Raw genomic sequence first — 14,382 nt, 5'->3', positions numbered from 1 at the left:
AAATCAGCTCTTTAAGCTCTTTCAGTTGAAGTAATAAATAAGATTCAAGCAAAATCTAACTTAGGACCTTGAAAGGGATTACAATGATCAATCACTCCAAAAAATAAAAAATAAGTTAGAAAGCATGTAGCAAGTTTTGTCAATTTTAAGACAGGTTCGTACCGACCTAAAGTTTGTCAAAATTATAGAATTTTTTCTTCCATATTTTGTACTTTTTGTAGTGGCATACCTATCATTGTGATCAATTGGAAGGCTTTATTTTCAAACTTATACAGCTGGATTTCAGTCGAGGTTGACAAAGTTCTCCTTTTTTATGCTTTTTTGAGAACTTTCTTAATCCTCCCTTAATAAACAGTCTAAAAAAAATAAGGGTTAAAGAACCGGCCTTTTTATACATCGATCCCATTTCGGTCACGGACAACTTTACGTTATGCATTTTCAGGATGTAAAACAAAATATGGTTTAAAAATTCCAAAAACGGGATGATTCAATGAATGCGACTCATAATGAAGTTCGGCCAGAAATTTGTGATTTGTAATTTATTACTCTTACGCATATGAGAGACGCGAGGCAGGGTGGTGGAAGGAGGGGGGTAGTTGGGCCGCACAGGGATATGCAGAAACTTTTTAGCCGTCTCATTTTTCAAATTGACCTTCCCATTCGTTAAGTAAACCCTTTTTTCCAAGCAATTCTAAAAAAATGACCTGTTTATAGCTAAGTATACGAATAATTTGCTGCAATTTTGCGAGGAACACGTGCTTTTTAAGTGACCCTACGAAATAAACATGATTTTTACTGCAGCTTTGCAGTGAGAACGCGCTTTTGCGGGCTTTCCCATTTAGTATCGCCGTTTAGGGGCCCTCCCATTTTCAATCGCGACCGATCGCGACCCTCCCGGTCAAGAAGTTTTTCTAGTTTTGCAAAAGTTTTGCAAAGGTTTCGCCCGGCCACAGCCCCTGGTTGTTAAAGAAATGAAAGTCTGGTCGTTTTTCTCTCTATTATTTATTAAACAAATAATGATATTCGACTGATCATGCATGAAGAATTAAAAGTCAAGCAAAGTCACAGTTCATTCGATAGTTAGAATACCAAGCAGCCGGTTAAGATCTAATTCACGGACACAAGTAGAAAAGTTAACAGTCCTGGGCGGCAACAAACACTGGGCCATGGCGGAGGCGGCGTTCACTTGGACCGAGCAGTACCAGTACCATTTACCAATGCTTTTCTTACACTTCCCGTCGCGGGCACCGGGACATTGTCTCTGGTTCACAGGTGCCAAATTCCTAAAGGCCACCACCGCATCGGAACATTCCTTATTGGCGTTCGTCACGACGTGATTGGGTGATCTTTTCGTCAAGTGACCGCACAAGTTTACTCCCTGGGCCTTCTGCAATAAGTCGGAGTTCCGGACGCCGAAGACTGGAGGAATTTGAACTTGATTTGGTTGAAGTTGAACCATTGCAGTTGAGGGCTGGAAGAAAATAATTAGTTCAGCAGTTACACATCGACGGTGAAACTGCCAAACTACGTGTCTCGGTTTCGACGTCGCAGACTTCCTGCGGGCTGCTTGCTGAAATTGATACAAAAAGTGATAGACAAAGAAAACGAATGGAGGTTGGAGCGATCCTTTTGGTTGAAATGAGTAGTTCTTATAGATTAAGCAAGAAAGTGATGCACTAACTCAGCCGTGATAGCGAAGCCCTGATAAAAATTGGAAGTAGAATCTGTGTTCCAAAATACCATAGACCTAAAGCCGCCTGTAAGATTTTCAATAGCTTCTGTAGCCAGCTGTACAATTTCTTATAGCCTTTTATAGCCGATGGCGATTAAGCAATAGCCAGACGATAAAGTTTATGCTAAACGTTACAAAATATGGATACTAGGACTTGGTTAGTTTTTGTACTACCGCTCTCTTTTTGTGCCGTAGTATCTTTGATTTATTTTGCGAGGAAAGCTCCGTACTTTTGAAGGATACCTGTCATTCTTAATAAGTTGAAGCGCCTTTAATTTCTAATGATACTATGCAATACCTCTGGTGTGAAATAGTTGCTTCAGACGCCGTGGCACTCTGCTGCTTGGCGGGCGGGCAGAGAGTGCGAAACGCGCATTGGCGCCTACAAACCTAACAGGGATACTTCACGCATTGCGCAATGCGTGAAGTATCCCTGTTAGGTTTGTAGGCGCCAGTGCGTCGCCGCTCCGCTTTGTGTTAGGCTCCAATATTTAATCTCGCAGAGTCGGCGTTTTTCAACTCATGATTTTGAAATGTTTGCACACTCTGTATGGATATTATTCTCATTTTAATTGATGAAGGAAAATATGTTTTAAAGGAAAATATAATGTGTGTTTTGTGAATATTAAGGTAGTTCCGTATCAAACTTAATGATTTCCAAAGCACACAAATTTCTACACAATTTCTTATAGCATTTTATAGCCAATGGCGATAAAGTGTAAAGCCCGGCGATAGGAACTATAGCCCGACTGTATACTTTTTTATAGCTTCGCATAGCCCGGCTATATGATTTGCTCCGCTTCTACAGCCAGCTATATGATTTTCAATAGCCTTCTGTAGTCGGCTATAAAAACTCTTATGGTATTTTGAAACGCAGCTCCTATCGCCAATTTTCACCAGGGAGAGAACAGCAAGTGCGTCTCTGTATGAGCCATGATTAGCACATGTTTTTATGTGTCTCGAGGTTCATCCCAGCATACATTTACTGCTCTCTTCGCTATCACGGCATAACTACGGTCTCCCGTGGGTTGCCGATAGTTAGTCTACTGCCTACCACCACCCGCTTACACCAAGAGGGTCCGTCCATATCCTTTTTGTCTTCTTTGTCTACCAATTTCAACAATCAACCCACTGTTATACTTTATTTTTTCAAGGAAAAAATACTGAATGTCAATTTTTATAAACTTCCGTGATATTTCTTCTCTGTCTGCAGCAAATTCTGAACAAATTGTAAGGAATGATGTTGATTTGATTTTCTTAAAAAAAAAAAAAAATGAAATTGGAGTGGATATTTTTACACATTTTAAACGAGATACGTGATTTGAGAGTTCGCCGTCGGTGTATCCTTTGGAATCAGCGAATGGGTTAGTTGTGCTAAACACAGAATCGCGTTTTGATGCCTAAAGCCCGTAAATTAGCAAAAATCCATAAGATCTGTCCAGACACCAAGTTTCTATATCCAACATTAGACAGGAACATTGCCTCTCAAAAAACACGATGTATGACGTCATCCATTGTGGTGGTACATCCTATGGTCTCTTCCATTGTGGTTTCATCAATCGGTGGTACACAAATTTGCACTGGTTGCTCAACGAAGACACGGATGAAACCAAAGATGGAAGAAACCACGGTATGCACTATCGCGGTGAATGACGTCACACGCTATGTTTTTCGATGGACAATATCTTCGGCAACGCGCGGTGCATGGATTAAAAAGGTTGGGACAAAATATGGAGGGTGAATTGAGGGTCTGGGGGAATATCCCCAGTCAATGGGGTCCGGAGGCCTTCCTCAAAAAGTTTTCGAAATCTTCAAGTTACACGCTGTTATTTCACGCTTTTTCTGGATCTGAATAATACGTATGTGCTCACCTAATAAGAGTTTCTGTGTGTCAAAAACGGTAGAAAATATTGAGCAATGTTTTTCGCCTAGCAAGAAACTCAATGACGGGATTCTTTTAAGAGGTATACCGGCAACAGCTAGTGACTGCAATACCCGGAAGTAAAGCGAGATCAATTAAGAGCTTCCATGAAGCACATGCAACTTCCATGAAGCATCAAGGTCGCATTTGTACGAACGCCTGCTCTGGCGTCGTAGAAAAAGAAATTTGAATACATATTTCAACTGAATTTCCGGTTAATGAAATGAAAGGCGGAACAGTCAGGCGTAAAAGAAGTGATATTACGCAAGCTAAAACAATGATGAGAGTCGATAAAGAAGAATGGTGGTAGCAACGTCTCAAATCAGACACTGTAGTTAAATTCTTTCGAGGAAATACAAAATGAAATTAAAAAACTGATGAAATGTTAATGAGTCATGTTTTTAAGTGGTTAAAGCACATTTCGTTACGTCCACGCGTTTTTTCGGCACGGAAGTTTTGGTCCACGTGCCAGTTGAGACCCAAAGTTCATTGGCCCACATGTAAATACAAACGACAATTGCTTACGACGTTTTTGGATGAAAATGTATAATGTCTTGGAAGAATGAGGGTTTCCTTGTTTTGTCTGTTTGGTCCAACGGAGAATAAAATATAGCTGAGAGTTTTGGTAAAAATGGGGAAGCGTCAATTCAATGAGACAAAATGCACTAAAACTCTCCACACCTCTTTTGTGTAACAGGACTTAATTATCTTTCAAGAAATTCCCAACTTGTTATACCTGAACCGGATAAACCTCTATATTTGCCTCAGCTAAAGGCTCTTAGATTTTTCCTGTGTGCGATAAGTATTTTGATTTATTTTGCGAGGAAAGATCTGTACTTTTAAAGGATGCCTGTCATTCTTATTACATTCAATTTCGTACAATACTGTTCAACGCCTCTGTTATGAAATAGTTGCTTCAGGCGCCGCCACACGGCGGGCTGGCGGCCAGCGCAGAACGCGCATTGGCGCCTACAAACCTAAGTGGATACTTCAAGCATTGTGCAATGCGTGAAGTATCCACTTAGGTTTGTAGGCGCCAATGAGCCTCTCGCTGTGGCAGCACGCCGCTCCGCTCTGTTAGGCTTTAATATTTATACTCGCATAGTCAGCGTTTTTTAACTCATGATTTTGATATGTTTGCACACTCTGCATTGATTATTCTCATTTAAATTGATGGGAAAAAATATTTATCAATATATCAAAGGACAATAATAATATTATGTGTGTTTTTTAAATATTGGTGGTTCCGTGTCAAATTTAATGATTTCCAAAGCACTTTATTTTATTTATTTTTTTTTTTACATTTTGTGCTTTTATTGTGCTGCACCGAGGTGTACGCGCAACCAAACTCTCAAAATTTGACGTTTTTGACTCTAAAAGATCGATGTACAAATGGGTTAAAACTAAAGAGTGCGTGCTTCTTGGTTTTTCTCCCCTCTTTATTCATTTTTGCAGTTTCTGTCGGCACAACTGCGGCTCATTTTGAGATTAATGTCACTTGGAAAAGGTTTTACAAATATTTGTCACGTTTTGAAAATATAAATGTTTTCAAAATGAAGTAATAATTTCGTAAAGAAATAAAACCAAATATTCACCAATGACAATGTAAAAAGATGATTCAAAAGGAGAAAGTAATAATATTTCATTTAGAAAATGAGCAACCATAACAATACCTCCTTCTCTCTCAATTTCTCATTTTCATATTGTTAATATAATTTTACATACCGACTAAAATATAACGCTTGGACCAAGTCACCGTTGCTTATTTTACGTGTGGGCGTAAGCTACTGGACAAGAAGGTGCGCGAACAAAAATCGTTGACAAAATGTCCTGAAGCCTTTTAAGTTGATAATGAACTTCATTATTCAAAATTTTGGAACATACTTCATGCAGATAAAGATGTAGTAAAAATCCTAGGAGTTGATGCTCATTAGTTTTAATTTAAAACGTCAAAATATGACAAGAAATCTACAACATCGTAAATTGAAGGAAATGATCTTAAAAAATTCTCAAAACTGTATTGAGAGCCACAAAAATTTACCAAATTTTGAAAAATCTCACGGAAGTTTCTAGTTGACTTGGTTCATAAAATTCTAAAGAGTCTTTTTGTCTTTTGATTTAAGTTAAAATTTTTCACTTTAACATGAATTTATACTATTTTAAATAAAAAAGTTAGTTTCTCATTCTTTCCTTCATTCAAGCTTTAAATTACAATGCAATTTATTATGCTACCTTAGTATAGTTAATTTACTGTAGCTATTTAACTTTGTCACTGAGCAGAACTTATCTAAAATGTTTCTTCTTTAAACTATGTTTTTGATAAGCATATTGACATATGAAATTCAAATTGACATATGAAGTCCTCTCTTTCCTCAATAATAAATGGGCAGTGCACAAATGCAAACCGCATTGCAATGTGAATCATTGGATGCCGTCGTTACAATCTTGGAATGAATTGGAGCACGCAGATCGATCTCTGAGTACACGAACGACACGAACGTGGGATGCTGTAAAGGAATTGCTTTTGCCTATTCGTTAATATGAAGGCGGATTGTACTCTTTTGCTCACTTGAAACCACATTCTGTGGATATGGCGATTTACAAGCATTCCGCTTTCAGCCTCACAATTAGACGGGTACAATTCTTGCAGTGAAGGTAACGTTTACTAACACTCAGCAATATGACTAAAAATTTTGTAGAAATCACAAAAAAGGTAATAAAAATTTCAATTTCTCTCCGTTTGTGAAAAGTAAATCCACTCGCTTCTGAGGCAAATAATACGCACCTTAAGAGAATTGAAATGCAGCAATGCCAACATCACAGCTGAAACAGCTTGGAACGCAACCATGTTAATTGCTACGCAAACTTCCTGAAAAAAATTATTCTGGGGTTAGGACTTTTGGGTTCACTTTACATCGTGTGATTCACGAATACTGATATTAAGAGGGAAGTGATCCATCGCTTTTTGGCACTCAAAGTTTTCACTCGAATTTCCTCCAACGCTACAAAAAATACGCTACAAGGACGCGTGACTGACGGATTTTATGTCCATCTAAAACCACAGTACAAGATTTAAAAGTGATATGCCGTATGTAACGAAAATTGAAAGTGCTCTCAAATACATGAGATATGATCGATGCTCCGCATGCCCGTGACAAGATATACAATAATAAAACAAATTACACAGCGGGTAACAAGACTAATTTTCAAGTAAATACTACCAAAACGTTACGGCTGACAACTCAGCCTTCCTCACTTGGATGAAATCGTAAAAAATTGCAAGAATCTAAAAACGTAGTGCTTGGCTATACCTTTCAAAGCGAGAACAATGTTGTCCTCTCAAATACATAGACTCAGGTCACTCGCACGCTTTTGATAGATTTCAGGGAAGCAAAGTAGACATTTTTTTAGAGTACGCGATGATGTTGTACTTTTTAACCCCGCAGTCCTGAGTGGTTAATGCGATAACGCTGGTTTTTTTTGGTGGAATTGAAGAAAATGACGTGCAGTGCGTGGCTTTTGAGATCATGCTAATGCATGGTAGCTCAACTTGTTAGTATCATGCTATCAGTTCCATTTTAGTCGATATTTCCGGATACAGTTCGAAAACTGAACTACGTTTTGCAATTAGGAACCACTATATTTGGCTCATCTGTAAAAACACTTATGTGCATAGGAAAACTGGTGGTGCACACTTCGTTTCTAAACTAAGCCACACTTCGGAATTCCTGATTGCAAAATGTAGTCCAACTATCGTCAATTTTCAATGGGTCGAAGCACAGGTGTAGAACTGCAAAAAATTAAAATACCTACGTGGAAAAGGAATATGAAAAAAAAAAAACCTATCACTGAGGGATGCCTATATTCAAAATTGTACAATTTTTTCTCGCGAAGTTTTTTTTAAAGATACCTCTCCGTTTTGCATGGACACTTTTTTGTGGTTTTTCCTGCATTATCGAGGAAAAGTATGAGATCGATATTCTTTGATACTGCCGTGCTGAGGGAAAACCCCGTATGAACATTCATGAGTTGCCAAATTTCCTTCGATAAAAAATTAATTTTTGAGGAAAGTTATGACTATTATTTTTAAGAAAATTTTCAAGAGGTTTAAGTAAAATTGCGAACAAAATTATCTAAAAAATTGGAATAAAAATATTTAAAAAGTTTCCCGAAAATTTGTGATTTGCCAACGGAAATTTCGCATAACGCCTGAAAGTTCTCAAGGCGTTTTTCCTTAGCGAGGCAGAATAGGTCTCAGGTGCGGGTCCTGACACTATGGGAGAATGTAATCTAGTATATTTCCTTAGGAAAAAACACAAAATATTGCCGGTCTTTTAAAATTATAAGGTAGGTTCGCACCTGCTTTGAAGTTTGTCAAAATCATAAAATGGATTGCATTTTCCAAAAAGGAACCAGATTGTGCAACTTGCTTTGCCCTGCAAATAAAAACTGATCATCTATTACCTTTACTCTCAATAAACAATGAATTCAAGACAAAAATTACCTTTGAAAAGTTGATTGTTTTAATTAGTTCAGTAATTTTATTGCAAAGAATGTATGTTGCACAATCCTAGCAACATTGGAATGTTCTTGGTTCCTTTTTGCGAAATGCAATCCAAATTTTCTCCCTTAATTTTTAATTTTTGTTGTGGCAAAAATTTGCTATCCCTTACAAGGGTCTATTTCCAAAGCTATACTTTTGGTTTTTATTCGCGATTCTTCAACATCATCTGTTTTATTATGCCTTGTTAGAGAACCCCTTAAAACTCCCTCAATCACAATGTAAATCATACCGACGATGTAAATCTTGAACCACCTTTCTCGTTTGCGGTGTTTGAAAATCTCCGCTCCTATATTTTATTATTTTTTTTTTTAAAGGACAAATTGGCACCTACCAATCCTATAAGTTTTCGCAAAATTTTCTTCGCACAGAGAGGAATAATCACGACAGTTTTTGAGAATAGCCGTCGAGCAGTTTCCCATTAAAGAAATAAAGTATGACAGGAGGTTTTCAATTCTGCAAACCGAGATACGTGGTATGGTAGTCTCACCGTCTATACGAGGCTCCCTAAGGAAAAGAGGTTTTTACGGGACGATATGAAGTACGACATTTCTGTGGAGGGTTTCTAAAATACTTTATCCCGGGTTACAATCGCCAATTTTTGACTGTTCCCCTCCCCGCCTCCCGTAAGTAATAACGCGTATGTTTAATATTCTGTTAGTCCCGAGTTGGTGTGGAAGACACCAACATAAGTTGTTGGTTTGGGCGCGTGTTGGCTAATGGGCGCTGATGTTTAGGGACCCGGAGCACGCAGGAACGATGACCAAGGCCGGTCGTCCATCGAAATATTAATCAGATAAACGACACCAGCTGAGCACGGCGTTGCCAGATTTCACGATTTCTTACCTTCAGTGGGCACCCTGTTGATGGGGGGGGGGGGGGGGTAGGAGAATACCCTCACTGAGAGAGGACTGCTGTATCGGTACCGCCACTCTTTGGCCTCTTCAATTTTAAGCCAGCATATGGAAATTAAATATCACATGAGGGGCCTGGAGGACAAGGCGCATAAGTATAGTTGGATTGCAAAAAGGAACCAAGAGCATTCCAGTGTTGCTAAGATTGTGCGACTTACATTCCTTGCAATAATATTATTGAACCTTGCAAAAAATTAAATTCACAAAGATAATTTTCGAATTGAATTTATAGTTTATTGAGAGTAAAGATAAAACTTGTTCAGATGATGAGTTTGTATTTAGCAAGGTAAAAATAGTTGCACAATCTTAGCGACATTGGAATGCTTGTGGTTCCTTTTTGCAAAATACAATCCAGTTTTTGAAAAAGATGAGGTATTCATGATTTCAAGTAAGATTGGTCTTAATGCATATTCTGTGAATGGTTTGCTCCTAAATTTCAATTTTCAAGCATCAAAAAGTCGGATTGAAGTTTCTTCCTGCCGTAGAGATCCATGTAATTTCGAAACTTCAAAAGCGTATTTCTCGAAATAGCAAAACTGCATTTATGCGCCTTGTCCTCCTAGCCCCTCAATTATAATGAGGAATCGCTTTTTCTAAGTTTTTTTTTACATAGAACGCAAGCCCGTGAGCTTTCGAGAAATTAAGTCCAACAGAACTACATTTCTCGATAAGAAGCCACTATTCCTGGCTCAATTCAGAAAAAAACCCACTTGCCGTAATCTCCCCTTTGCAAATAGATGCCTCCGCAGATGAGTCAGAAAAAGTGATTTCTTACTTCGAAATGAAGTCCGAAGGTAATTATGCCCGACTTAGAGGCTTTTGCAGGTTTTTTTGATGCCATACACATTTCAAAAAAATGACCAAGATCACGGGAAAGTAAAGAGTTCAAAGCCAGAAGGGCTCAACACTGTTGTCCAAAGCGAAAAAATTGTAACTATTGCCTAAATTTTCCCCCATTTTTTTCTGGCAAAATGTTGTTTTACAAAAAACTAGCCAGCATTCTGTAATCATACCTCATATTTGCCGAATATTTGTGGCATACTGGTAAAAACTCAAATTGACGAAATGAAACATAATGGTGAGTAGGCTTTTTCGTAGGTAATGGAATGTCATGTGTCGAATTTTTGTCGAATTACAAAGACATTTCGCATGCAAATTCTGAAAACAGGGCAACTAATTTTGTCTGAATAATTTACTGTGCCGTGCCTAGAGTTAAAACTTTGCAATGAAGCCCTTTGACTGTAACCATCCACTGCATTCCTTTGGCTAAAATGTTTTCTAAAGAGCCTGCTAAAAAAATTTCTAGACGTTGTCAATTGAAGAATCTGCAGATTAAGATGAAATGCAAAAATGGTGATTCCTAATACAATCAATGGTCATTCTCTACTTATTCATTTTCTGTTCAAATTATTTCAAATCAGGAAAGAAGTAATATTTGCATCTGTAGTGATGATAATCACACGATTATTTAAGAGTGCTGATGAGCAGGTTAAATTAAATTCTAAAAAAAGAGAATAGATTTTAATGTATTCTTGCCACGAATTCACCGCAGTCACCATATCGTCTATCTACTTACATTGGTGCAAAGAATCTCAATTATTGCCTGAATCTGGTGGCGCTAACCAGGATGAAAGCACAGATTTCTTGTGCTTACGAACTAAAAGAATAAGATGGTAATAAGTACGCTCCATTAGAACTCTGATAGAGCGTTATTGTAAGGCCTTTTGCTTTTGGAATGCATTTCGGGACACTCGTCTTGAATTTCAATGCATGCATGCCTAAAATAAGCATATCGAGGCTGATAAAACGCATACCCCTGTAAATCATAGATAAAACCTTTCTCCGTAGGTAAATTACCAAATCAATCAAATACTAGACTTTAGACTTGCCTTAATTCAGAAAATCTCCAGAAAACAGAAAACGAGAAACGAGAAAACACGACGAAAATGTTTTAAATTTTTGAAAGTTGCTACAAAACTGGGACTTCATGCACTGTACCTAGGATCAGTTGAGATCAAAGAAATGCCTCTCTTCAATATTGGAAGAATGCTCAGTCTTCAACGACAGGATGATTCAGTTCTTTTTTTTCAAAATGCAAGTGAACCACGAGATGAAGCGTGATGCGTGAACTGGCGTCTCTAGAGCACATTCTGTCCAATAATGAACCTATTTGCATTTTTTTTTTCTCAATAATCTGCATTTGACATTTTTTTTCAACGATACTGCGATAGTCAAAGATCGCGTGAAGCTGAAGCTTTCATTAGACTTTCCAGAGATAAAAAATTAAGTCTCGTTTTTGCTCTTTGCTCTTTGCGGTGGCAAATATTCGCACCAGTTACTTCAGATCCTTTTCGATGTGTAGTAGGAGGTGTGAACATAAGCCTCAGCATTAAAATGGGGGATTAATTATATTTTTTCTTAGCCTTCTGACAACTATGCATTTGAACTAGGTAGCGAATATTTTGCGACAGCTTTTTGCTACCGGTTGAGCGGGTGAGCAGGCGTGTCGCATGTCAATGTGGATTTTAATGGGCCCGTTTCAAATTTGTGCTGCACACATTGTTGCAGCTTCATCCAAAAATTATTACTTCTGCACTGCAAGGGAGAATACTTTCTTACAAGAAAAAGAGATGAAAAACTAAGTTTAGGTGGGTATGGAGAAAAATAAGTATGGAACGTATTTTGTCTCATTTTAGAGTCCTATGCTGCACGTTTCGAGGACCAAAAATAGATGAAAATAATGTCAAAAATGGAAATTTCAATGAGTGAAAAACAAGGATTTCAACATATCACGTATTCCTAAGATGCCAAAGTCAATGCCAGCGTTAATTTTTTCCCCCTCTCTGAAAGCTGAAAGTCTCCTTTTTAAAAGCAACGTGCGTTTCCATAGAAGAGTAGACTCATTGTTAGCGACTTCATTTTTTTTTTTCTAAAAATAGCGTAGCTGTGGGTGAACTGAGTTCTGCGACGCATATCGACGGTGAAACTACCAAACCACGTATCTCGGTTTGCGACGTCGCAGACTTCCTGTCATACTTTATTTTTTAAATGAAAAACCATTTAACGTCCAGTCTTGAAAATTTCTGTGATTTTTCCTCTTCGCGCGGAGAAAATTCTGTGAAAATTTCAAGGAATGATATTGATTTGGTCTACTTCCAAAAAATAAAATGTGAGCGTAGATTTTTAAACACTGCAAACGAGATACGTGGTTTGGTAGTTTCACCGTCGATATCTAGGGTGATTCAGGATCAGACGTGAAGATTTCACTAACAATAAGAGCCGATTCCTTGGACCTAGAAGAGAAATGTTTGCGATATCGCACTTTCCCTGAACTGGTAATCTTCATAGGTAGGCTCGCTATAGCCTCCAAAGTTTGAAAATATGTAACCGTCTTATTCAGTTTTTAAGCGTCCAGCCCACATACAAACTAGAGGCTTCAAAGAGACTCATCGATGCCTTTCCTGGCCCTCTCATTGGCCAGCGGTTTAAGTCGGGGCAATCGATGAGTCTCTTTGAAGCCTCTAGTTTGTATGTGGGCTGGACGCTTTAATCTTCCAGATTACTTGTCACGTCAGGCGCCACGGTTGACGAGCAAAAAAGCCAAACGCCTTCATTTGTATCTATAGGCAATAAACACGACGTCGAGTGATAATAGATGCATCTACCCAGGTGGTTCTTTTTTAACTATGCACACATGCAAATATGAGTCAATGGACTAGAAAATCGAAGACGCCTTCATTTGTAACTGTATGCAACGAGCACACAAATGTTGCAAAATTACTCACAAAAATTTAAGCAAAACAACGACAACAAAGAGTATTACTTAACAAAGTCATGTAGGCTCAACTTTCAATTTGCCCTCCGAGGACATTGCATTGGTATGCACAATCGTAGCAGCATTGCAAAAAAGGATACATGGTAATTCAAAAAAACTCCTAATTTTTTAATACACGTTTCAATAATACATGAGATAATATTTCCTCAAAATCTTATGAGCAGCATACCAACATTTTTCGTTCCATTTGAAAAATGAAATCTTGAAAAGAGATATATTTTTCAGGGGCTCGAGCGCCCAAATTTCGGATGTTGACTTTTTGGCGGATTATATTTGCCTAGCCGAAATGCAAAACCACGTATCTCAGTTTGCAACGTCGCAGACTCCTTGTCTCTCTTGGTTTTTTTCTTTGGAAAACTAGTCAGCGTTATTCTATGAAAATACCGCGGTCTTGATTTTTCTTTTCTGTTACTAAAATATTTTGTATAAATAAACTACCTATAGTGTTAGCGTGTTTCCCATCAAAGAATAAAATAGGAGTGGACATTTGGAATACACTGTAATTAGGATACACGGTTTTGCACTTTGACCAATAATAAGCTGAAGCAATTTATCGGTTCAAAATCCCTTTTTAAATGACCTCCATCACTATTTTAATTAATATAAGTTTTTCTCTTCTTAATGATGGTATGAGCCTGTGCGCTCTCTGAGGGTTGGAGGCTTAGGCTTCCGTGCTAAGGAGAAACGCCGTATGAACCTTCAGGCGTTGCCAAATATCCTTTCATAGAACGCGAATTTCCTAGTAAATTTATGAACATTTTCCTCCCAATTTTACAGATAAGTTAGTTCACAATTTTACCTGAAGATTCTGAAAATTTAAAGGAAAAATATTCATAACTTTCCTAAAAAATGAAAATTTTATCAAAGGAAATTATTCGGCAACTCTGAATGTTCATACGATGTTTTTCCTTAGCACGGCAGAAGAGGTCTCTAAGGTTCTTTTCGCGAGTAACTGATTTGGCATTCCTCTTATAAAAAAATGAAGCTAATCAAAGTGGCGGGCCAGGGCAATGAGGGGTTACAGGACATTTCGTCAACGATTTTTTATCCGCGCACCTGTTTTTTCCAGTAATTTACGTCCGCGCGTTTTTTCGGCACGGGAGTTTTGGTCCACGTGCCAGTTGAGACCCAAAGTTAATTGGCCCTCATGTAAATATGTACAAACGACAATTGCTCACGACGTTATTGGATGAAAATGTATAATGTCTTGGAAGAATGAGGGTTTATTTGTTTTGTCTGTTTGGTCCAACGGAGAATAATATATGCTTGAGAGTTTTGGTAAAAATGGGGGAGCGTCAATTCAATGAGACAAAATGCACTAAAACTCTCCACACCTCTTTTGTGTAACAGGACTTAATTATCTTTCAAGAAATTCCCAACTTGTTATACCTGAACCGGATAAACCTCTATATATGCCTC

The 14,382-nt window shown here is 38.0% G+C and overlaps 2 protein-coding genes across 4 annotated transcripts in view; one reads left to right on the top strand and one right to left on the bottom strand.

The window, feature by feature from the left end:
- Nucleotides 1-14,382, top strand: part of LOC109039883 (prostaglandin E2 receptor EP3 subtype) — a 44,035-nt gene that overhangs the window by 23,271 nt on the left and 6,382 nt on the right. The window lies entirely within an intron of this gene.
- Nucleotides 970-11,211, bottom strand: LOC140224692 (uncharacterized). Of its 3 annotated transcripts, none has more exons than XM_072300961.1 (3): nt 11,127-11,211; nt 6,439-6,522; nt 970-1,471 (listed from the first exon to the last, which is right to left on the bottom strand). In XM_072300961.1, exons 2-3 carry the CDS (start codon nt 6,499-6,501, stop codon nt 1,070-1,072), a joined length of 465 nt encoding a protein of 154 aa, XP_072157062.1. In that variant the 5' UTR covers nt 6,502-6,522; nt 11,127-11,211; the 3' UTR covers nt 970-1,069. The 3 variants fall into 3 exon arrangements, with proteins under 3 accessions (XP_072157062.1, XP_072157061.1, XP_072157060.1); XM_072300960.1 differs by lacking the exon at nt 11,127-11,211 and adding an exon at nt 9,061-9,117; XM_072300959.1 differs by having other exon boundaries at nt 972-1,471; nt 6,439-6,518; nt 11,014-11,188.

This window comes from Bemisia tabaci, chromosome 5 (genome assembly GCF_918797505.1).
Source record: "Bemisia tabaci chromosome 5, PGI_BMITA_v3".
Classification (NCBI taxonomy): domain Eukaryota; kingdom Metazoa; phylum Arthropoda; class Insecta; order Hemiptera; family Aleyrodidae; genus Bemisia; species Bemisia tabaci.
Note: the sequence above shows the minus strand (reverse complement) of the source record. Positions and strands in the feature narration are given on the sequence as shown.